The sequence below is a fragment of the Alosa pseudoharengus genome, unplaced genomic scaffold (assembly GCF_046254945.1).
Source record: "Alosa pseudoharengus isolate Yale_2024_CS ecotype anadromous, Long Island Sound unplaced genomic scaffold, YU_APseudo_1.1 YU_APseudo_1.1_scf_3, whole genome shotgun sequence".
Taxonomy (NCBI): Eukaryota; Metazoa; Chordata; class Actinopteri; order Clupeiformes; family Clupeidae; genus Alosa; species Alosa pseudoharengus.
The window spans coordinates 23629876-23655112 of record NW_027468718.1 but is presented as its reverse complement, the minus strand read 5'-3'; the positions used below and the strand labels follow the sequence as shown (position 1 = coordinate 23655112).

Here is a 25237-nt window from a genome sequence, read left to right as displayed (position 1 = left end):
GGATCAAAAGAGTATTATTTATTATTTTATTAAGGCTATATTTCCCCAACCAGCTAATATGGCAACATATAACCTTCTAATGTCTACCCCAGTCCTTTCATGACTAGGACAATGTGACCCTTCTGGCCATGCATGAATATGCTTGCCCCCTTATGTGCACAACCTGATCAGGTGTTATCTTGGAAATGCTGGTTTGCATTTACAGTATTATATGGCTAGGCCTATTTTAAGGCAATATGTATGTTTTATAAACTCAGTAACTCTTAGTTTGTCTATCCAATACATTGAAGGTCACAAGTCTTTGCCATTAATTTCTGAGGAATTATATTTTAGTCTTCAGAAATATATTTACTACTTTAACGTTTTTGGTGAGTTAGTAAGTTTGTATGGCTTATTTCTGTTTTATGAAAAATTTTGCTCCCTCGGGCTCGACGCACGCACTCACCCACATAAACATCAATCACACACACAGTGTAAACAAATCACTTTTACACGTTTTGAAAATGACGTTGCTCAAATTTAAAGATTAGGCTACAGTGAGAGTCATAGAATTGGAAGGCGAGGGCTACTCCGGAACTTTCAAAAGAGTCGGTGTTTCTTTCCAGTTGTACAATCCTGCCACACTCACCAATGGTCTATGGGTCCAATCAACTCGTCTAACGTGAACGAGATGTGGTGGTTTCTTCAGTGTATTTTGCCGGCCCTGAAACTCTACTTAATTGGCGTGAAAGCTCTTCTTTACCAGCTCTTCAATAATCCCTTGGCCTTGCCAGGTTAGAGTGTTACCTTTTCGAACTGAAACGAAACTTGCGCGCTAGCTAACAGTGCTGGTGCCGTCAGCTAGTCAACTAGCAGTGCCATCACAATGCCTCTTAAAACACTGCCTCCTTTGTAAACTCAAACAGCTGTTTTGCGAGTCCATCGGCTACTTTGTTTTGATTACTTATTTAAGAGCACACTAGTAGGCTAGAGTGAGGACGATGGGAATAATGTATGGGCTACAAAATTACAAGAAGTAGCCTAGGCTATTCATGTGTTGCCCACAACTGATATGACTGATCATGTTTTACAATGAGTAATTTAGCCAACAATGTTGGCTAAATTAAAGTAAGTTGTCACCGGCAGCATATAGGCTAATTGATCTCGACACGTGTGTGTAGCCTACTTCTCGCTCATTTTCCTTTCAGTTTAAATTGTGTTTTTTACTTGTTATTTCAAGTTTGAGGTTCTTTAAACATCGGCAAGCAAAATGTCCGTTTGATTAAAAGGACTTGGGTCTAGCCGTAATCTCAAATGTTAAATCTTTGAATTCATTGAGCATTCCTGCTGCTCTTTGGACTTAATTGTTGTAGTCCTATTTGTTTAGTTGAAATACGAGCTATGGTCAAATGACCATCCCCTTTCTCCAAACATGATCAGTTCAACAAGGCTCTAGTTACCTGTTAATGAAAGGAGAATCAGAGAGAAGCTTAGCATAATCAAATGCCCAGCACGCCCCCATCTTTACAATGTCCTAAACAAAGACCAGTCTGATCTCATTCTTCTCGTAGGCTAAACTGCACAACAAGCAGGTTTTGATATTTTACTTTCTGTATTAAAGCATATGCATTTTCTAATTGTTGTCTTCATCATCGTCAGTGGCTAGACTATTGTGCCTTAGCTTTTATAAGGGTTTACTTTTTTTTGTGTAGGTCTTATACATTTGATCTAGGTATTTACAGCATTTTAAAATTATGAGATATTTGTCAAGCTAATATGAAGACCGAAGTAGGCCTAATTCACTTATATAGGAGACTTGACTGACAACCAATATGTCAACAGTTTGAACATATCATAGCATAAACCTGTGTTTAATGGCTGTTGAGGTCTTGTTTTTTTAAGTGATCTGTTCCACATAGGCCTCTTACTGATGAATTGCCTACGGCCTCCTTTGACAAAGGTTCAGGCTGAACAAACAAGAGGAAACTGAACACTCTGCCTGTTTGGGGATCTCTAACAAGGGCAAATGGGCTCTGAATGGCTTAAAAGCCTGTCATTATTTTGATGGGCACAAATCTCAAGTCAGACTAGTGACCTGTCACGAGAAGCTGTTACTCAGTTGTGCCGTATTCATTTTCAGTCATGTTGGGCTTGTTTTGCAGTTGTCAGAATTGAAAATATTGTGCAGTGCTGTGCATTGTTTTGGCATTGTCGTTGAAAATCTGAAAGGGTAAAGGAAGCACACCACCGTGTTATGTAGTATTTCAATATACAAGTTAAACTCTTCCAGTGCATTGAATCTTTTTTTGTCCATGTTTTTGTCTTCAGTTTTGCCCGCACAAAATGGAAAGGTGGCGATAGTGACTGGGGGTGCCAGAGGGATGGGATATGAGACGGTGAGGCATTTGACGAGGCTCGGCATGCACGTTATCATAGGTAGAGTATACATATCATTAAAACACTTAACAAGGTATAATAAGACCAATTGAATCTTAATCAAGCATCCATTTCCATTACTGTGAAAGCAACAAGTTCAGTTGATGATGTTCATAGTGATTTACTCTGCCTCAAGGACTCAATTTGAGTTGCATGCAAAAATTCACTCTGGCCATCTTACATAAATTCAGCCTAGTTTAAAAATCTATAATAAAATGTACATCTTATGCTTTAAAGTGTGTAGATTCATTAGTAAAGTGTGTAGATTCATTGAATCTTTGTGAACTTGATCTATAGTGAGCTCATTTACTTCCCTATTTACTTGTTAACAGTAACTTCAGCATGACAACTACAGCAGCTGGTTAAATGTCAAGTGTCAACAGAACACATTTCCTTTACATGAGGTCAAAAGTTTCCTAAAATAATTGCATATGTCATTTTTTGACAAATTTCTTTTGTAATCATTAAATGTTTGGTTAACTTTTTGTGTTTTCTGAATAACCTGAAAAAAAGACTTATGCCATTCTTTTAGGAAAGTGACAATATGCTACATGCATTTTTAGACAATATCTTCCAATATTACCTTTTTTACTAATATTTAAATTATTTTTTGAAAGTAAGTACGATAAGGACTTTTAGTAAAGTCCCAGCAATCTCACTGAAAAGGCACACAAAGTAAATTATCTTTTCGAGATGCAGTTGGCCATGTCATGCTGTGCAAAGCTTTTTTATGTAAAAATACATTCTAGAGGAATAACATATAAAAGAATAGAGAAACTGATTTGTAAATAAATCTATCATCCCCTTTCTCCATTCCTCTTTTAGCCTCAAACCATGACAATGAGGGTTTGACTGCAGTGAAGAGGATCTGTGAAGAAAGAAATGAGGCACATGGTATGCTTTTCTCTTCTCTCTGCAAATGTTGTATAATCTCTTCTTCACAAAGCAGTCGTGGAAAGGTGGATCATTGTAGCTGTAAACTGTGATTAGCTTCCATTGATGTTGTAAGAGACAAGTCGACAGAATTACTGAGAGGAGACTCCAACCTGACTGACTGAATGAAGGACTCTTTATCAGGGAAGAGATAGTGAGAAGGCTTTTGTCTGCCATGATTCAGCAGCGCTCCTGTATGGTGTGTAGAGGGAAGGAATGAGGGCATGCATTGAATGTCATGGTAACACTGGAAGCCATCATTGTTTATGGGATGTACAGAAACATTGTTGTAATATACACAGACATGTCATGGGTGAATAGTATGGCACAGGTCAGGGCTTTGCTGGTCCTGTCCTCTGGTTAGAAATGGCCAAACATATAGACCACTGTCAAGTACAATATGTCAGCAATGTCATGAGACAAGGTCAGCAAAGATTGAGGACAATTTGACTGTCCTGTTTTTAGATAATAGGAGCTGGTGTGCATGCTTAGGTGGATAGGTTGTCTTTCATTTGGCTGTTTTTAAAGACCTTTCACAGACAGACAGTTTGCAGTTTGAAAGTTGTAGTTACATTTGATTGGGCTCAGAGGTGGCGGGTGAACAGTGAGTGCTCACCAGTCCTAATGTAATTCAGGCAGGCACTTGTGTTGGGGCTCTCCATGAATACCAATTGGCCATCATTGGAAGTAACATGCTGAGAGTGAAAATAAAAAGGAAAAGAGTTTGATCAAGGATTTTCCGTCATTATTTCACATGTGGACCCGACAGTTCACATAATCATTATGAATAAGAAAGAAATCTTTGTATTTTTTGTATTTTTGTCTTTCTGATATCTATACACCCCTTGTACATGATGTTTATGTGTGTTTATTACTTAATACGAAAATCCAATTACAGAGCATATGGTTATGATTGAGACCAACTTTAAACATTACTGGAACTGTCAGAGAGAGGGATATGGGGATTAAACACAGGTGGAAAAGAGACATGCTACTTGTGTTCTTATTTAGTTTGTTTACTTTATGCCTTGCTGTTATCGACCTCACTGCTGAAAGCTGTGCAAAGCTTGCCGTGTGGATCTCATTCTTCCTGCTTCTCCTTGTGTGACTTTTTGAGATGCCGGAGGGGACTAAAATGCGATGGTTCATTGCAGACATGGATTTTCCATAACACCCTTTTAAATGCGGCCCCCAAACAACACTGACTTTTTTGACAATTGCCTTGCCTGTTAATACATATATCTCTGCATAGCAACCATAACTCCAGAAACCAGTTAGGGTTGTCAGAAAAGACTTCAATGGCCAGCAGTCCCACAGGGAAATAAGACAAGAAAGGTGACGGGTATAGCAGAAGTGCACTGCACTGTAAGTCAAAGCAGTTTATCTCTTGCCTGCGATCTAGATGCAGCAGAATGGAAATGCAAATGGTCAAAGCCTCAGAAAGCTGCAGAGAGCTATTCAATTAAAAATAGCCTCGCACTGATGTCCATTTTTAGTGAACAGCATTTTTAGTCCTTTGCCACTCAACAAGTTGACATTCCCTTTGCTGCTAATTCATCAATTTTGAATGTGTTATTTTATGAATGTCTGCCTGGCTGGCCTAAGGGAAAGAATACATGTTCCACGTGGCTTGCCTAGGCTTTGCTTTGATAGACATGCTAGACATATTTGGTAAAAGTCTCTATCTGGAAAGATTGCAAACCTACAGCTTTTCAGTTAAATCAGTTTTGCAACCCTCTACACTACCACTTTTCTGACACTATAATGAATTCAGGAAATGCACATGTGGAAAGCAGCTTCATTTCTATTCACAGAACATTCCAGTAGAAGTTGAGCTTATTTGGTGATGACATTTTCTGTTGAAAATCTATGTGTTAGCAGTTTTCATTCAGTGAGCACTGATAGACTGTGATCTATTGCTTCCCTCTACGACTCTAAATGAAAATGAGAGTGTGGCTCATTTGTATGTTGTGCAGGGTCTTGGTGCCAAATGTCCTTGATGAATCTCCTCATGTCTTGTAAGGCTCGCTTTGTACGGGCCCCTTACAAGGCATCCTCAGAGAGAATGGCCCAGAATATCAGAGGTGGTTGGTCCATAGTAATGCACCACACTGCAGTATTGAATCTATTGTGTCAAATTGACAAAAAGTCAATAAATAACCGTGAGAAGGTCAGATGAGATAACAGTGAAGTCCATATAGTACACATATAGTGGCACAAGTGAACCCACCATTAGACTAGAGTATGAAACAACCTATCTTGAGCTACTGCCAGTTTTTACTTGCCCATGCCAAAGAGGATAAGACTGTCACTGAACCACTTTTAAGCAAAAATCTACTAGTGCTTCTCTTTGTCTTTGAGAGATTTGTGTTTTTGCATGTCACTTATCTCAAGTGCAAGTCCACACAGCGAATGCACTGTGCATTTCCATTTCTGATGCTCAGGTTGAGGCACATTCATGTTAATCAGGGTATCAGTCACTGGCCTCCCCTGTCTGCTGTCCTAAACGCCATCAGTGTCCCAGTCCACTATGTTTTATTGGCAGAGCCTTATCAGCGAATGTCCAAGTGACTGATGGAATTAGTTCAACGCGCTAGGGCACGATAAATCAGGATGCTCTCTGTTTTACATGTGCCTAAATCATTCATCTAAGAAATGTCTGTGGAAGTCTGCCCAATCCACACTATATTATAGAAGATTGCAGCCAGTAATACAGTACAATACAATACAGAGGTCTGTGTGGGAGTGCTTGTGTAGTGGTATTGTATCTTCTAGCAATAATCTCTCTCAGTCACATCAGCTGTGATTTATGTGTTAAATCTGTTTTGTAGAGTTAGTTGACCAGGCAGGGCTGCATGACTTATTGTCAAGTCTTAGGCATCTTACTCTGTGCATAGCAAAAAAAATATGGTCAAGCTTGCATGGTTAGCCCAAAGACAGCGGTCTGGGGAAACTGCTCAGGGGAAAATATTGTCACTTTAAACGCAATGCATTGTGGCACAGAGTCATTTCCAATGTATGCCAAAGACTTGTAATAAGTGTGTTTTGTCAGACTGCGTTTGTTCCAAATCCGGCCAACTGCCGTGGGGGATTCACTGGAGGCGGCGTGATTGGGTTCTGCGAAATTGCCTCCCGGTTGTGCCCACTCACTGCAGTTTGTAAATAGATTACATGTTAATGAGTTTGTATGCTTGAGATAGGGCCTGCAGGAGTTATTGAACTTCCTGAAGGACTTTTAACTTTTGTGTAAAGACATTTTGTCTGGTGCTAAGTCTGTACCACTTGAAAACATGAGTAGCCTACCCAACATATGGTCATTCATTGTACTTTTGATAATTTTTCACTATAGTTTTTGCATGGTCTTAAATCAGTGAAAGCCTAACTTAAGGGACTGTATCGATACTCAAGCTTGGTCTGACTGAATGACCTTAAAGTAGAATATAGTCTAGAACTGAGAATAGCAACAAACTGCAATCAGCACAGGCATTTCACTCTAGAGAGTGAATCTGGAGAGTGTTTTTCATCCCGAGAAGCAATCAGGATAAGCAGCAGTCATCTAGACAAAGGCAGCCATGCCACTATGTGACCCTACCACCAGTCCGGTAGGTGGTCCTGGTGATTGTCTTTGGCAGGTGAGCCTATCAAGGCTCCACTGAAAGGGCTGCTTACAAATGAAGATCTGGGCGGCTTGTGTTTGTCACCCTTTTTGTCATTCCTCCCCACCCTGCCATCAATTGTGATCCATCTCCTCTGTTGCTGCCATGAGAGATAAATCTTATCACGACTGGCTGTCTGTGGATGTACCGCCCCTCTGTCTCCTCTCCTTCACTCTCTGGCTGGAGAACATCAATCTGTCCATCGATGGAGCATGGCGAGTCTGTGACAGCTGGGCTTTACCAAAGTGAGCATCACAGGTTAAGTGAAGATGGCAGACATCATTTGAAGTTGTCTTCATTTTTGTTCTTTGCAAATGAGATGGCAGCATCAGTCAGATGTTGTCTGATCTCTAAGGGAGTCTGGGAGTACCTTGTTTAACCCGTGTCACTACAGGCATCTGTGTTTGTCGTCTATTCATTGTTGGCATGATGCAGTGGCTAAAGTCAGTCTGTTATTCAGTTGGCTTACAGTTTAGTGGGTATCCAATATCTAATATCCTACACATATATTTGCTTGTGTGACCTGGAAATCGAGGTGTAAGTGACCTTATCTCTACTAAATTAGTTAATTAAATTAAGTTGAGTGTCTTTGAAAAAAGTTATAAAAAATAAATGTATTATTATTATTATTATTATTATTATTATTATTATTATTACTAGTTGCAGAGGTTACTATAAAACATAAAAGATTAATTAATACCTCTAAATTATCATTCACCAGGTAATGTCAGTATATATCTGTTTCCTTTGGCAATACTGTAGATGGCAATGTTTACATAAATAATTAAGCTGACTAAAGGTCAGAGTGTCAAATGTCTCCCTATGTAGTTCTTCAAGAGCTGAGCTCATCCAATAAAAAGGAAGAGCAGGATGGACATTTTGATTTCTTTGAACTGTTAGTCAGCAAACATGTCTCACTAGCCACTTACTCACAGCCCACAGTGCGTTAAACGAGACAAGGTCACCCTCCCACACACTGGAGCTGAAAGCACACACTTTTATACAGTTTGTACTCCACCAAATTGAATTATGCCTCTGAACCTTTTTGGTAAAATGAATGGCGAAAGGCTCTGGGATCCTGAATGTTTCAGTATAACATAAGAGGCCCATATCGGTGACTGTTCATACTATGAAAGGGCTCTATTTTGGCGACTTCAGAAATGGATGGCCAGAGATGTAAAGTTTATAGACATTAAAGGTGTGGCCAGTCCACATTTAGTAATTTAATAGCACAATTATTTGATCAAATGGCAGGCGCTTGGCGCAACAAGGTTGTTCTTATTTTTCTTAATCAGTCATGTTTTGGGCGTAACATCCTTTTAACCAATGAGAATGACATCTGTCATTCCCTTTAACAGCAAGCAGCGCAACATCAAGCAGCGCAACATCATGCAGCGCAACGTCAAACAGCGCAACGGTATTTTGATAGTCAGCGGCGCATTTGAGGGAATCTGCTTGCACACGAGACTGTATGGAACAAGGTATTCCACTAAACCATGCTTTACTAAAACCTGTTTGTGACTAGCAGAGTATAGCCTACACACATCTGCACTCGTCTATAATTTGAACTCATAGGCAAAGTGAAACTAACTTCACCGTGGTCTCATAGTCAACGACAAAACAGCTATACACAGTTAATTACTTTCACTATTGACTGACAAGGTTACCATCGAAAACATATACTGAAAAAAAGCAACACAATAATGTTCGAATGACTGAATAAAAATCCTAAAGATATTTATCCTGCAGAGGAGTTGCTGCTTACATCTCGTCAGCTGTGCTTTATATGTGCCTTTCTCTACAGACCAGGTTTTTACGCATACGCATAAGACACATAAGACCACACCTTATGTTGCTAATTACCATAGCCCTGGCCACAAGGTTGAATAAAAAGTAAAAAACAAAATCTGCCAATGACTGGGTGTAAGTTAAGAATAAGCTATGTGCCACCTTGCGCTGGGTGCAAGATAGGGGCCAAAGCCTGCTGATGAATATTCACTTGTATCTGATTATTTCCATGTTATATAGCTCAGAATTGAACCTCTCTTATTATGCAGCACTTCTAATACAGTTCTTCACAATGCTTCCATTGAATTGGATGGGCCAAAGAGGGTTGACATTTCTTGATAATGACCACTGAAAATGAATAATAACTGCTGTCATTGACAATAGCTTTTATGCTTTTGATTCTCATCTTTCATGTCATTTTGCACTATCACACTGAACTATCCCTTCAGGACAACACTAACCCGGTGCTGCGCTTCAGGCTCCTGTTCATCCTGCTGGGATGAATTTTTCAAGAAGGACGAGCAGGCTTTACATTATCCCTCACAGAATTTGCCAAGTATTTGGGGATCAGGGTGGACAACGGCCTTGAAGAGTTTTAACAAGGACACCCACGATAGCCTTAGAATATTTACCGTTAAGCAGCTTGGGTGATCTAACTTGCATTATTGACAGTGGAAATTAAGACATAATTTCCATTAAATGCATTTATTTTTTAGTAGGCCTATTGTTTACTGTAGATTTGAGAACTAAGAGACATCTGAAAATATCTGATATATTTGTTTTGCTTTGGCAGCTGTGTAGCCCTTCATTTTATGGGTTGTGCGTACTTATCTTTGAGAGGGGCTTACACCAGTATTTGAATGTACTGTGTGTGAAGTTTCCCGATTTCATTTTTATTTGTGTTGACTTCTGTTTTTTTTTTTTTAAATCAAATTGACAATGCTCAAAAGTGTTCCCCCTGCCATAGAAATGAGTTGTGTATAACAGTTCCTAACAGTTGTAGCAGTTCCTCCACTGTAAACACAAAAGCACACATTGCAGGAGTGAACAATTGTTCTCTTCCTTACATGGGCAACTTGTGTTAGTTTTAGACTTATGTAACCTGCATTGTATTTTTATGTTGTTTAATCGATAAAATGCCAGAAAAAGATTAAAAGATGTCAATGACCAATTCTCCCAGTAGTCCAAGAATATGTCCACAAATGCCGTGTTTAGTCCACACATCAAATATATTTCATTTACTCTCATAGAAACGTAAGTAAACCAAAAAATATTTAAGTAAAATCTGAGAATTTGAAGGTTGTTTCTTTAATTACTTACACAAATTTAATGGTTAACAACTAATTCATTAATTAGTTAATTGTTGCAGCCCTAGTTGACCTTAGCCCTACACTAGGACGGAAAACTGCTGGCAAGCCTGCTGCCAGTCAAATACTGTTATGGTGAATTTTCTTAGCCGTGTAGGCTAGAACCTGCAAACTTGCTGCACATTGGGAGATGGGCATGCTAGCAAGGAGGCTAAAGCCTCCACGAGGGCTAATATTTGTTGTTATGATGTTTCTTAAGGTGGTTTACTCACTTCACAGCAACCGTTGAGTTGCACTCAAAAAACTAACTTATCACTAAATAAGTTTAGACATCTGAAGATATTTACAATTAATTTTCAGTGGTTTCAGTATAAAAAAGTAAAACAAAACTAATTTCTCATATGATGGGAATGAATATCCATAGTGGGAAGCCAGCAACTCCAGCAATGTCAGATAAAAGGGAGAGTATCTTCACTAATTGGCAAACATATCGGTGATGTCAGCCTAGTGAGACTAGGTCTTTATCATGATCCTTGTGATACAGTAGGATTCAGTTTGGCTGCCGAGGGAGTGGCAGAAACAGATACTAGTGCCCGGTCACTGGACACGATCTTTTGTGATTCTTATAGTGTGATATAAACCCTGCAATGGATTTATCATCTACACATAATGGTGTAATATTGCAATATTTTGTGTTTCAGAAACATTAGATTAAAAAAAATAATACATGAGATATACATTGCCAATTGTGCACCACTGACACATTCAGCAGGTTGTGTGCTGTGAATCCTCTGGGATGGCAGCGCTGCATATTAAGGTGAAGAGTGCTGTAGGCAGCTCTAAAGGCAGGGCAGGGCAGTGTGGGAATGAAACAAGGCCACCATTACCAACCATGAATAGTAAAGGGGTTAAGGCAGAGTTCAGCTCCCTGCAAAGGTGTGTTGAGTAGATTGAGACGTGTTGTGAAATGGAGGATCCTTGAAAGTGCTGATTAGCGTTGAGGTTGTCAACTCAGAGTCACATCCCACACTTCTAAAAATGTGATATTGAACTAAGCCTATAACCGGCCCGATTTTTGTGGCCCAGATCTGTTTTTGTACACATTTTATGTCCATTTATAGCTAAACATAATAGTGGTTGCATATGAGTATAAGTCGCAATACCCCTCAAGTATATTACTCATATTTTGGATCTCATTCACAGAGAACACTTAGCTGTCAGTCATTCTCAGATCGTCTCAGCCTCAAATTGAGGAGTGCACCTTTGTGAGTGCCCACCGATTTGAGTAGAGAGCTCATTAGTCAAATACTGTCACACAGTTTTACTTTCCTGTCATGGGAGGATGCAAAACATACAAGACACCACAGTAATGTGTTGTTCCTACAGTGATGGTTATCATTCTTGGTGTTTTTCTTGTTTAAGTAAAACTACCAACTCAGTGTTAGCTCTGAGATATTGCCGTATGAAACACAATGGAAGGGCTTGTGGAAGAGATGGTTATCCTCTTGCCTGGAGCCAATACAACATCAGAACAAACAGTCCCGGCTAGTGGGCATTTTTCTGCTTTCTGAAATTCATACTGCCACAGCCAGACTTGCTGTTTTGCATTTTAGCCAGTGTTTGGATGCCTTGAGGCTTCATTAAAGTTTCAGGGGCCAAAAATACATTAAGATGACAAAAATCTGTTTAGGCTTGTACTGCCTGTATTTAACAGAATGAACAAGAAACCAAAGACATCAAGTCTGAAGCCATCAGTGTTTTTAAATGACTGCCCCAAGGCAGAGCTGTCTGTAATAAGCCAAGACTCACTTCCTGTAATGCAAAGATGAGTCACCACTCCAGCTTTTTCCTCCTTGTTGTATGTAATGCTCAGGCATGTAAAAATGTTCAAGAGATTTACTTGGTGAAGGACAAAGGCATTCCCTCCCCAAAGTGTGTCACTGCATTCCCTCAATATCCTCTCTTTTCAACTCCAACATCTCCAGCTCTCCTAGAAATCATGCCAAAAATATGCATCATTTTGGTACCATTTTGTGGATTCGTACGCTTGCATGTTATGTTTTAAAAAACAGCTTTTTGCCTCAAACTAAGGTGACAAAGGGTCTTGAATGTGTTGCACTGAAATGTAAACACATTAAAACTGTGGTTCTGTAAGCATAAATGTTTCCCTCTGGGCGAACATGCCCTCCCTAATATCCTGATGTAGTATCCCATGTATGCATGATTTGGCCTGTCTCTCAAAGCCTGGCATGAGTGGAGGCTGTAGAGAATCACTGTGCTTACGCTTGTGCAGCTGCAGCCTAGTGGAATAGATGTGTTTTCTCACCTCTCATTACTGCTATCATCATAGGATGATGATAAGGGTCAGCACATCTGCGCCTTCCCCATGTTCTCGTCTCGCCCGCCCACCCGCCCATACAAAGGCCATGTATTTATCTATGGAGGACTGGAGAGCTTTTCTCTTCCTCTTCCTGCAGTTGGGTGTTTTTGAGACAGGGCGAGGGATTTTAACCCATTTATTATGTGAAACCCCAGTGGACGCTCTCAGGTTTTACTGTGTAAAAAGTGTAAATGAGGTTAACTCCCACCTAGAGGCAAGCTGCGCATAACATCAGCTCTGATAGTGGAATGTCCCTGGAGCCCTGAGCTATGGTGGTGCCTGGCTCTGGTATCATGCGTGCGTGTATTGTGACAGTGGTTAGAAGCCCTTTTGTCTGCCCTATTTTAGCGAGAGACTTTGTTGCAGCGCACAGCGAGAACATGGGGTGTCCTGAGGGTCTGCTTGCCATTTTAAACCGGACTTCCTGAGGTTAATGAATGCTGTGATGGAATCACACAGCCTGCAGTGATTGGTGGGCTGTAGCGCTTGCATGTATGTGTTAAAGCGTGAGCAGAGTGTTGTTGTGCTGTGTTTTCCTTGGCCATTGAACATAATGACCTGCTTAAGTGGAGACACTTGGGGATCAGGGTTTTCCTGTGGAGAGCTACTTAAGAGGAGCAGCCTCAAAAAGTTGCTAGCATATCCAGTTTTGCCATGAGAAGGTGAATTTTATGACTTTTATTATTTATTACTTATTACTTTTATTGATGTTTTCACATATTTACATGAAAGGTCTATATGTATCTTGCCATAAATACATACTAATTCCAAGGTGAAGATTAATTGAAATGTATGAAGTCTTTTGTTTTCCACAAGATTAGCTGAAAGCCTATTTCCCCCTTCATGTGTAATGTATGCATTATATAAAATGATGTGAAATCCGAAGGCATTGTGTTATCTGAGCTGATACTGTGGGCCCCGTCTGTGTACACAGAAGAAATGCTCAGCTGCAGAATAAACACTCTTACAAAGAGCCAGCCCTAGCCAAACCCACAGAAAGTACATTTTCTTATTAGGCTTTGTCTGCAGACAATGAGAAATTTGCCAGATGGATATTGATTCTGTTGTGCGCAAGGAAGGTGGCTCAAGCTTGCTTTTATTTGCTATTGAACAAGTTCCTGTGCTATTAAACGCCAACACTGTGCCATGTAAAATGTGCATTAGCCTCACGGAAATTATTATCCAAAAAAACATTCTAGACAGATTCTGCATGTATGTTTTCTCATCAGTGATTCCATACGTGATGGACAATGTTTTAGATGAAATGTCCATTTTCACAGCTGTGTTTGCTCTATGTGGGCTCCAAGTTGTAAGAGATTAATAGGCACTCATACTGTGCTTTGATGTTGTAGAGCAGAAATGGCTCTTGGAATTAATCCTTTTACAATGTGTGCAATTCTGATGTCACTGCTGCGATGATCTGCTTGTTCTCATAAGCATGTTTCTGGGTGCACACATCAGCACACTACACTACACACAGTCCTGTGCAGAACATCATGTCACTGTGCTTTTGGCTGATGGTTATATCCTAATTACAATATGACCCCTCCTTTTTTGTGCCTCCCATTTGCTGATCTGCCTCCTTCTCTTGCCTTGCCTTGGGCGACTGGTTCTTAACTCATTATGAGTCTAATTAACTGAGAGGGTCTTTAGCGGCGAACTTATTTAAATATACCATGCCCTTGACTGGCTGTCGTTAATACTGATTCTGATTCTCAGGACAGTCATAGCTTTGCAGCTAGTAGGAGATGGTACGTCATCAAAAAACCTGTCATGCTTGTTTATGAGTTTGAAAACGTTGTCAATTAGCATCAATCATGAAAGGACTGGTACCAGGAAAATGACAGGCCTGCTTCTTTTTTTAGACACTCTCCATAATCATTATTCATTTATTATTCTTGTTTATCTTTTGCCACTTGCAGTGTTTTATCATTTAAATGTTATGTTGCCTTGGCTGCTGATCAGATAAGAAATGCCTTGTAGCCAGAAGAGATATGAATATGCAATATTTTATGTTAAGCAGTGCACTTGTTTTCTCTCTGTGAACTTCAGCTTATCATCAATTGAATTTGAAGTACAAATGACTCCATTTGTGCATTCTTGTTACAGTAACATTAATACATGTGTCCAGGTATTCCCAGACCTACTCTTTGTTCTCCCTTGTGTTCAGCTCCCAGGTCCCTGAAGTGAATGTATATGACTGGGTAGGCATCTGAAGTCCAACAGGACCATTAGAGCAGCACTCTTGGCTTCCCGCTGAGGTGCTGCAGTCTTGTGACTGTAAACACCCACATGAGAATAGCAGTGCCTCGGGCCCTGTTCACAGGTGCAGGGCGTGGCTGCTCTTTTAGCCTGTGGTCCATTCTCGTCTCACTGAAGCTGGTGTTCCTCTGAATTTCAAGCATCAGCATGTTAAAACCACTGTGTCTCTTTCATATAAGCTCAGACTCTATCGTAGTGTGACAGTATGATATTAATATGTATGTGTTTTTTCTCTGTTGACAGTTGAGTTTGAGCACCTTGACCTTGCGTCCCTAAGGTCTGTCCGGCAGTTTGTCAAGAGGTTTAAGCACAGAGGACTTCCCCTGCATGTCCTTGTCAACAATGGTGCGTGACAAACGAGTAATTAACACCACTCACAATCTCATTTAACGCCATGCTGGCACATGTCGTGGACATGTCGTTTGTTTTTGTTGTGCCAATAATGGAATGGAGGGAAGTCATTTCCTCTCTCAAACAGTAGGCAGTGATATTGGTAATTACCAGTGCATACTAAATAATATGAATAATTTAAATATAATTTAATCTCCAGCAAACAATGGAATGATGCATGATATCACTCATGCCTACAATATGTTAGTTGAATAAACGTGTTTGTCCTCACAATCAAAATATACAATATTAATGGCAAATTTCACTGCCGAGCTGTGTAGGAATTTGAAATATGAATGAATACCACTGATGCCTGTAAAGTCTTTTAAAAATAAATCTTAGTGTGGCCGTAGATCCAACATAGATTTCTGTCTCATCTGCAAAGACGCCTAAACCCTTATTTAATCCCAAATCTGTTCTGCCAAATGGATTTGCTTCTCTGGAATTTCCCTCCAAATGCCAGTATGATTTCAATAATTAAAAAAATGGAAAGTGCCCACGATTGACAGTTTTTGCAGGCATCTGACTGCCAATTCCGTTTCTGTAGCAGGTATGCGAGACATTTGTCATTTGTAATGTCATTTGTTTCGTTTATTCATTTGTTTGATATAAAGGAATCCCTGTTAGGTTTTCATGAATTATTTGTTCACCTGTTCACCAGCTGAAGCTGTATGATGTAAATTGTGTAAGTGTAGCAAAAGTCAAATAATGCCTAAGAATGGTGCTCTTCTCTACTCTTTTCTAGGCTAGTTTTAATATAATTTTAATGTCTTAATATAATAGCTTCAGTCATTTTGATTGTAAACTAACTTGTAATTTGGAGAATGGTGTGCCTTCCCAGCCATAACATTTTTTTATCTACGGAGAACCAGCCTTTTTGCTCCGCTCTCCCCCAACCCAGAGAATCACAAATTGCTTTACGGCAACCCTAACCCTAGGCATTGGATACCTTTAAGTCTAAGTTATGATTCTAATTTTTGAACTGTCAGGACAGATTTGGAGGTTTTCACACTCTGTCAAACACCCACATGGATTGACGTCACATCCTCAAACTATGAAGTCAGCCAACAGTTTGCAGTCCCAACATTTGCTTGTAGATATGTTAATTCTGATATGATCCTAAGTTATTGTGACATGAGAGGGTATTTTAATGTTCCTGATTTAAAAACTGGACATGGAGTGTGTGTTCATGACACCGCCTCCAAGGTCAGAATGTTAGAGTGGATTGCAATATTGACAATTGGACCGTATGCTACAGAACTAGCCCTGAATGTTTTGTTTTATTTGACCACAGCCCCAGCCCCATTTTAACCTAGCTGTATCAACCTTGGTTAAACCCAAGAAAGACACGTGTGTTATTGTTGTGGTTTGAATGTGTTCCATTGGATTCCAGTTGGGCTAGGGGTGTATCTGATGAGCTTCAGTCCAGATTATAGTGACTGTGATGAGCTGATGTGGATCAGCTAGTAGCTCAACACAGAGATCATTACACCAAAGCTAGCACAACTACCGTAAAAACTGGTATGGGAAATTACGCTTTGCATTGATTGTTTAGTCAGATAACTATGGTGCTTTCTGCTCAGTTTTATAAAACTTCATTCACATAGCTTTCTACCACAGATCAAAATGAGGCAATTTTAAAAACCTTCTTTTCTAACAGTATTCTTTCTCATCACCTAAACCACTACCTGCTCTTCAATGGGCGCCTGCTTAATCAACACATTGATTAAAAGCAAAATAATTTCTGTCTTTTGAAGTCACTCATTCCAAGCTAGCTAAAGATCACTCCCCCAGTGATATCTTTTAATGAAGGTCCAGCTATGTGTGCAAGTCATGTAAAAGCACTCTTATTCATAGTTAGTTTGACTTTGCACTGGCCATCATCAGATTACTTTGTGGAGATGCTGCAACACAACTGATTTGTTTTCAATTACATATTTTCACCATAAAGGACAAATCCATGTGTCTTCTGTAGTGCAGCTTTAAATTTGTAATCTCCATCTGCTATGTGTTAAACAGGTTTAGAGCATTTTAGTGTTATTAAAACCAAATTCAATTCCAGGTTACTTATATGACATTAATCACCCACCAGAGCACCTCTCTTCCTCATTCATTAGGAACAGGAAGCTTGTGCATAATGTGTATTATCACAAAAATACATTGTGCTGTTATCCTGATTACCCAGGGCTCATTGGTGCAAAACAAATTGGTATTTTGAGCGAAAAAGACAAATTATAATTATAAATGCTGAGGTGAATGAACATGTCATTATTTAAATTAGTTATCCACTCAAATTTCAAGCAGGGAGAAATTGCCATTTTGCCCCATTTATCTATGTCAAGTCATGGACAGTATTAGGGGCAGAGTTTCCGTGCTCTTGGTGATTTAGTTCTAGCTATCCAGTGTGTAGAGAGGTTTGTTTGATGTGAACTAAAACTGTCTTTGTTTTTATACCAACAGCAGCTGTTATGCTGGTGCCTGAAACAAAAACAGAAGAGGGCTTTGAGCAACATTTTGGCATCAATTACTTGAGCCACTTCCTGTTGACCAGCCTCCTCCTGGACACCCTGAAGCAGTCTGGGCAGCATGACTCCTACTCTCGCATCATCACCATCTCCTCCTCCGCGCACCACATGGGCCAGCTCAGCCTGAAGGAGGCCGAGAGAAGGTACGGCGAGCGAGGGCTTTCCCACGGAACGCAGAAATGCTCCGTAGCCTTGGGGTGGGGTAGGGATGGAGCTATTATCATGACATGTTGTTTTACTGTAAGAGCAATTAGAGAAAAGCCACTGAGTAAGTGGAGCTTAAAGAGCTTTTGTGTCCACCAGAAAAACAAAAACGTAAATAGACGAGCAAATAAACCAATCAAATCCAAAGATGTTAGCACAGAGACAGGTGTAGATGAACAGTATCATTGTCAAGTGTGCCACTCTCACTACACTTCTAAATACTGTATTGACCTTTAGCGTCGTGTTGCTTATTTATTATTTGGTTCATTTCAACTTGGTGAAATTGAATGTGCTAATAAGCAGCTTCCTCACCTCCGTGTGTCCCTGCTCGTGGGGTTAATGGCCTGGTGTTAATCTGCCGCACGTTCCGGGGATCTGGCACAGGGACGCCGGTGACGGCGTTTTAAGGAGAGCACAGCTGCTTCCAGCATGAGCTCTCTGCAGGCTGACAGGCATTAGCAGACGCCCCTGCTGCTCAGACACACCAGCACTTCCCCGTTGTCCGACAGTTGACATATCCCAATGACACACAGTGCAGGCACACACACACACACACACATATATACACACACACACACACAAACACACACACACACACACATATATACACACACACACACACAGAGACATGCAGGGAACTCAAATGAACACCCGGTGACATTAACGAGAGACTAATGAGATATCTTCCAATAAAATTCGACAGACAGTGCTATCTCTCAAACACACATACATACACACCCACAAACACACACACACACCCACACACACACACACACACACAAGGCACATCGACCTTCCACAGACATAATCACATATAATTACAGTTAAGCATTTATGCACACAGTTGGTTGACGGTCGTTGTCTTGCTTTATGTGAAGAATTCTTCACAACTAACATTGATTGGGAAATGTACTAAAAGCATTACTGTAGCCCAAGCCCCAGTCCTGGAGTTGAGTCCTGTGTATTGTTGTGTTTTGTACTTCAAAGCTGTCCTCCTGAGCTGCCCCTGCCCCCGTCTGTCAGGGTACTCTGCAGCAGATAGCGCTGGGTATGGGAGCTGATAACACATTCCTGGAACCGTAAAGACATTAGGGGCCAGGTCTCTTCTACAGCCTGACAAACAGACTGCCTGAAATGAATAGTGCTTTCCATCTATAGGATGCTTCCATTGTTAAACACCAGACATTAGTGTCTTTCATACACTTCCTCCTCATCACAAATGAAATGATGTCTGCCCACTCCAGAACTGTTGAATTTACAAGGATTGCACTCTGCTAAGACAACTTGACAGTTGAACTGAAAGTATGCTGTTTCTAGATTATTCTCTAGAGAATCCTGGATGATATGCATGAGAGTCAGAGACCCTCTTCAGCAGCTTAGTGCCAGTCCCATTGTCCCAGCTTCTCAAGTGTAGGCTCCGTCTCGGCCTCCCGTACGGTACGGTACGACTGATGTTTTTTCTGAGAGGGCTATTTAGGAGAGGTGAGCAGGACGGCAGCATGTACACAAGCGGAATTACTCACGACGGTTGAGCGGTTGAGTCTGGAATGTTGTGAACGTTTCTGTGGGAGGCAGTTTCTGTGGGAGGCATCACAGGTACTCTCGGTATTATGGCGTGATGCACTTTTACCCTCCCAGCTGAAGAGTAAATATTTGTCTTGGATGTCATGCTAGGCCACAGGTGTAATTATGATCCGCGTTAGTGATAATTAGTGGAGACACATCAAAAAGGAATGAGAGCATTGAGAGTGCCCAAATGAGAATGAAGCTAACCCATGTTGACAACATTGCTAAATCCCCGTCCTTCTTCCCGTTCTGCCCTAGGCACAACTACAGTCCCCATGCTGCATATGCCCACAGCAAGCTGGCTCTTGTTCTTTTCACTTACCGCCTGCAGCAAGAGCTCACAGCAGGGGGATTTCCAGTGACAGCCAACGTCGTGGACCCTGGGATGGTGGACACAGCCTTGTACCGCCACTTATGCAGCCCTGCGCAGCTCGCCAAGAAGCTGGTGGCAAGACTGCTATTCTGGGTACGTTGTGGCACCTCCACTAGAAATGTGTTGTTTGTTTATTGTGTTTATTTTCCATGGCAGTGTGATTAGACCCTATAGCAGTCCCTCTGTCCCTGTCTCCGTGTGGGCAAATATATGTTAAATGTGATCTTTCAGAATTGATCAAGGATCAAGCTAAGCAAATCCAAAACGGATGAAATTAAAGCCAATTAAACATGTGTTAATCATATAGTATGTTCTACTTCACACCCACTCACATACCTACCAGTTCCATCTGAGAGAGTGCCTGTGTAGAACAAAAGGCTCGCACTTTCATTTAGTAAAGATGGATGGGAAACCTTTTTTGTGCAAATTGTAAATATTTACCCCCAGGCATGAAGTAATGCTTTAAAGATTTGACTCAAGGAGGCATTTCCCTTGTATGATTAATCATTCAGGGCATTTGCTTCAACAAATTATGTTTTTGCCCTGTAACCACAATTGCACTATTAATCATTAGTCAACTTGTTGGAAAAGTCATTAAAAAAATAGAAGAGGGTTACAAGGCAATAATGTTCACTTGTAGACAGGGCAGCAAAATGCATTCTTGTCAACCAGGGTGATGTTCCAAAGAGATTATGCAACGCATAAGGCTGGCATTTTAAATGGATTAATTGGCTAGTTATCATTTTTATTTTTGTGTGTTACTTCTTACCTGATTTTTAATCTGATTTGTTTTATTTTATCCCCGTACTTAATTTATTTTTCAGTTAATAAATGTATTGTCACTTTACTGAATTAAGGTCCCTCCACACTCACTCTAGCTAATAAGGACATCACATATAGTGTTACGTTTTTAGTGTTACGTTCTGTTGATCTTAGTAGGGAAGCCCGCTTACACCACTTGGGAAAAGCCACAAACTACTAATTATACTAACTCAACATTTTTAGATAATAAGTCAGAATGTTGAGATATCAAGAGGAAATGTGAAGTGAACATTTTGAGATACCACTGTATATAAACCTCCCTGAATGATGTAATAATATTATGCACATATGATACAGTACGGTACATATTTTGTACAACCTATGAAGGCAAATTATGTATACAGAAAGATTCTCTCCAGTAGTAGTCCACTGTTTATGGCTGGCCTTAGTGTTATGCACCACACATAAAGGTATCAGAGAGTTTCAGATGAGTCAGGCTGCACATCACACACCACTGCTGTCCCCAGCCACCAGTGAATGGAATGAATGAAAACCGCACCAGCCACAGAGTGCAGGTAAACACACAGGAGTGTGTGGTCTGAGCCACAGAGTGCAGGTGAACACACAGGAGTGTGTGGTCTGGTCGGGAGCAGTGCAAAACAACCAGGATGTTCTCTGGTATAGGATGAGTTGCGTTGATAACTAGGTGTGTACACTACATGGCTTTTTGGCGGCACACAATTGTTTAACAGATACAATTTAACAGACACATATTTTTAACAGATAAACACATGAGTCTGTCTAAAGCTCTATTCGGACGGGATTAGTTTTACACGGTGGAGGAGGTGGAGTACTGTAATTCTACCACTGGAAGTCTGTTATGGAGACGGGAGTGGCTACTCGATTTACGTACTGTCACACCCCCACATTTGTGTGTTTATGTGCAATCAAGCAACAAACATACTGTCTGGATGCTGATGGCAAAATGTCTAGGTGTGGTAGTGTGCAGTTTAGGATTCAGACAATTTAGTAATAATTTAATGTGTATTAGGGCTATTTTGGCGATCAGAGACGGATGGTCAGAGGCGTAAAGTTTATAGACATTAAAGGCGTGGCCAGTCTACATTCACTAATTTAATGGTGCGATTACAGTAATTTCCTGTGTATTAGCCGCATTGTGTATAAACCGCAGGACAGTGTTTTAATGCAAATTAAAAAAGCCAAACCATATTAATACCATATTAATGGTCCCCTTGTATTAACCTCATAGCTGAAGAAATTCAAGTCTATTATTTGAACTCATAGGCAAAGTGAAACTAATTTCACCTCGGTCTCATAGTGAATGACAAAACAGTTCTACACAGTTAATTACTTTCACTATTGACTGACAGCATCTTCAGCTGTGCTTTATATGTGCCTTTCGCTATAGACCAGGTTTTTCTTGGTCAGTGGCGTAATGATTTTTAGAGGGTGTAAGATAGCGATTTTTGGATCAAGCGCCAGACCACACCTTATGTTGCTAATTACCACACCCCTGGGTGCAAGGTTTAATAAAAGTAAAAAAATCCGACACTGACTGAATGTAAGTTAAGAATAAGCTTTGCGTTGCGCTTTGCACCACCTTGCGCCGGGTGCAAGATAGGGGCCTTGGTATTAAGCAACCTTCGGCCTCAATTTTAAAAAGGTGATACGCAGGTGTGCTTAAATAAACACATTAGGCCCGTACAAAGATATGTTTAGATTGGGCTTAGATTAGCTTATCAATCAGCAAAATTCAATCAGTACGTGTCACCTTGAGTGTTTCCATAGAGAAAAAAAGCACTTTTATAGAGAGAGAAAAAAACTTTTCCTCAGGATATGACAGGATATTCACACGTCTATTCACACAGGATTAGTATAACCTGAGGCTATTTCTTCAGCTCATTTTACAGAAGGTAATAGGTGCTGGAATCTTTACTGACTCAGGAGTGTGAAGTCCATAAAATTGACGGAAATGGCACATTCAAACGGGTTCAAAAATCTCTGTTAATAATTACATCACCCCACCTCCTCATGCCAAGCTAATCCCAAGCGAAAAGGACTTTAGTTGACCTTTTCAGCCTCTCTGGCAGTGCTGCTGGGTTTGATCTGACAAGTGATCAGTGGATGTGATGACCCAGAAGCCATTGATAAGTATTTGTGGGAAAAAGCCTGTGATGAAATGGAACAGCTTTAAGGGCAGTTTCACCAGGAGGTCTCAGTGACCAGCTCGGTCCTCTCGTCCGCCCGTGCTGGTAGTGCAGATGTGAGGGGGAAGCAGCTGTGACAGTGTTTGAGTGACAGCCAGGCAGTCTCTGTCGTCCTCTCAGAGCGACATGTGTTCCTCCAGGGACGGACCCCTCATCATGACACCTGCTGCTGCACACACCCGGGCCTCGCCTCCTATGTCCACGGCCAGATGTTGTCCAGATTGCCAAGGGCTAATTTTTTGTCAAGGTCAAGGTGATGATATTAAATGTGCATATACACAAATAAATGATTCTATGGTATTTGACGTGGAGATTGTCTCTTTAGCATACGATTAAAAAGCAACATTTACATTTTCCAGAGACCACCAGATTGTCAGTTTTCTGAAATGAGTAGTTATTACAGAGGCTTATCTGTAAGGCCGAGGGGCAATTCTGTAGGAGGACGTGTGTGGAATGTCAGTAGTACACTGTAGAGCTTGCTGCAGCATACCTTATGCCACTGCGGAAGTCTGCAGCGCCTAAAACATTGATGTTTGACTTTAAAGAGAAGTTCATGCGTAACGCTGCCATGGAGCTCAGTCATCTCCACCCTGATGTGCGTGTGTGTCACATGTGCCGACGGGCTCTGCCGTCAGAGGCTGTATTCATCAGGAAATATGGCCAGGCATGTGAAAACAGCCAGAGCTAACGGCCAGAGCTGCTCTGAAGTTCATGTTTTGCTATCCATTTCACCAGAGCACCAGGCCTGTATGTGAGGCTCAGGGATATTATTCCACATACCAGAACAGCTTGGAGCTCTTGAGACATTTCTTGCCAGCCAGTTTGAGTGGACCTGCGGTGTTATGGGATTAGCTTCCTGTCAGTACAAGTTCAGATAAACATTTGGCTACACTTTCATTGAAGATGTTACTGTTTATATAAAAGAGAATGGGTTCATCTTCACTGATATAAGCTTGTTTTAGTTTTCAAACACTGGTGCATAAAGGAATTCGATTGAGGTTTGTTTTTATGTAAGAAATAAACCTCCATTGCATATATTTATTCTGTAGATATTTAGGATCTATCCTGAGATGAGTTATTTCAGCACTGCTGTCACATATTTTGTTTTTCCATCAGTGTGAAATGGCTAAGGCTTTAAGCTGAATCACATTTATTCTCAGGAGATTCCAGGTGTTTTTGACAACTTGGTGTTTGCGCAGTTCAGTGGGGTGAGCTTTGCTTAGCTCGGAGCTGTTATGTGCTGGCATAAGCGCCTCTTGAAGCCATCTGTGCATCTTTGCCTCCACAGACCGCTGCCCAAGGAGCCTCCACGGCCATCTTCGCAGCCACGGCTGCTGAACTGGAGGGGGTGGGCGGGTGCTACCTGCACAACGGGCGACGAGCCCGGTCAGCGGCAGCCTCCTACGACCAAGCTCTCCAGACCCATCTGTGGACTCAGAGCTGCCGGCTGGCGGGCCTCCTGCCGGAACCGTGCCGAGCAGACTGACGCGGGGTGGGGGGTTGGGGTGTGTGGGGGGGGGGGGGGGGGGGGGGAGCGCTGCTGTCGAAGCTCCACCAAGGACAGGAGATGGTGAGTCCTGTCCAGCTTGGGTTTCCCTAGCTGGCCTGGCGCCTGAGGAGTGGACACATCAACACCAACCCTGCTCACCAGCCCCAAGCTCAACACCTCCTGGGCCACACGTGGGCTTTCAGCGTTTGTCTGGTTTTCATGGGGGGGGGGGGATTCAGATTTTGACAAATAGCTCAACATTTTTTGTGTTGACCATCTCATCCCTCTTCTTACTGATGAACAGTGAAAGGCTGTGACTTAGTGAGAGGTGTCATGCATACTGTATGAAAGTCTCCACATTTCTATTCCCAGACGAAGGGCTGAGCACGAGAATGAGGATTAATGTGAGCCCTTGCCTTTTCATTCCTGCACTGTGAGCGGGCAGATACTGCTGTAGCGGCTGTTTGATCTTCCAGGAGAAAGAAAGGAACAGAAAAATAAAAAAGCACCTTGCCTCCACAGGTATAAAGTGGTAGATTGTCCTCGGAGCCTGATTTCCTTTGTCTTTTTTTATTTTCTTCCTGTGACATTGTGATCTTAACCACTGTGATGACTTCTGATGTCGTTTTATTTTTTCTCATTGAGACCACATGACAAAGGTAAATCAGAACTGTGTATCCCACAAATAGGACAGTTTGCCTCATGTCTGTGTGCGCACAAATTCATGAACATTCTTTTCAAACTCAGACCCTAGTAATGATGGCACGTATTTGTTTGATAATGTTGCCGTTAAAAGGGATTGATGTGAAGAGTGAGAGAAATGTTCCCTAGCAGGCATAATGGAACGCCCTGCCTCACCCTTGCGTTGACTTTGACACAGGTGGTACGTTCCTAATGAAAAACATAAATTCTTAATCAGCTTGGCAAATATGTCTCTGCTAATCAGACTTGCAGACAGA

The 25237-nt window shown here is 41.2% G+C and overlaps 1 protein-coding gene across 1 annotated transcript; it reads left to right on the top strand.

Annotated features, from left to right (window-relative positions):
• The first annotated feature begins 586 nt into the window (after positions 1 to 586).
• LOC143099885 (polyprenol dehydrogenase) lies at positions 587 to 24275 on the top strand. Its single transcript, XM_076262795.1, has 7 exons — positions 587 to 773; positions 2308 to 2415; positions 3241 to 3309; positions 14985 to 15086; positions 17592 to 17799; positions 19685 to 19892; positions 24078 to 24275. Exons 1-7 carry the CDS (start codon positions 638 to 640, stop codon positions 24273 to 24275), a joined length of 1029 nt encoding a protein of 342 aa, XP_076118910.1. The 5' UTR covers positions 587 to 637.
• The last annotated feature ends 962 nt before the right edge of the window (positions 24276 to 25237 follow it).

Excerpts from the sequence above, each read along its gene's own strand:
- LOC143099885 (XM_076262795.1), top strand. The coding sequence starts at position 638 with ATGGGTCCAATCAACTCGTCTAACGTGAACGAGATGTGGTGGTTTCTT. Across the intron at positions 774-2,307 it reads TAATCCCTTGGCCTTGCCAG|TTTTGCCCGCACAAAATGGA; the intron begins GTTAGAGTGTTA and ends TTTTGTCTTCAG. Across the intron at positions 3,310-14,984 it reads AGAAAGAAATGAGGCACATG|TTGAGTTTGAGCACCTTGAC; the intron begins GTATGCTTTTCT and ends CTCTGTTGACAG.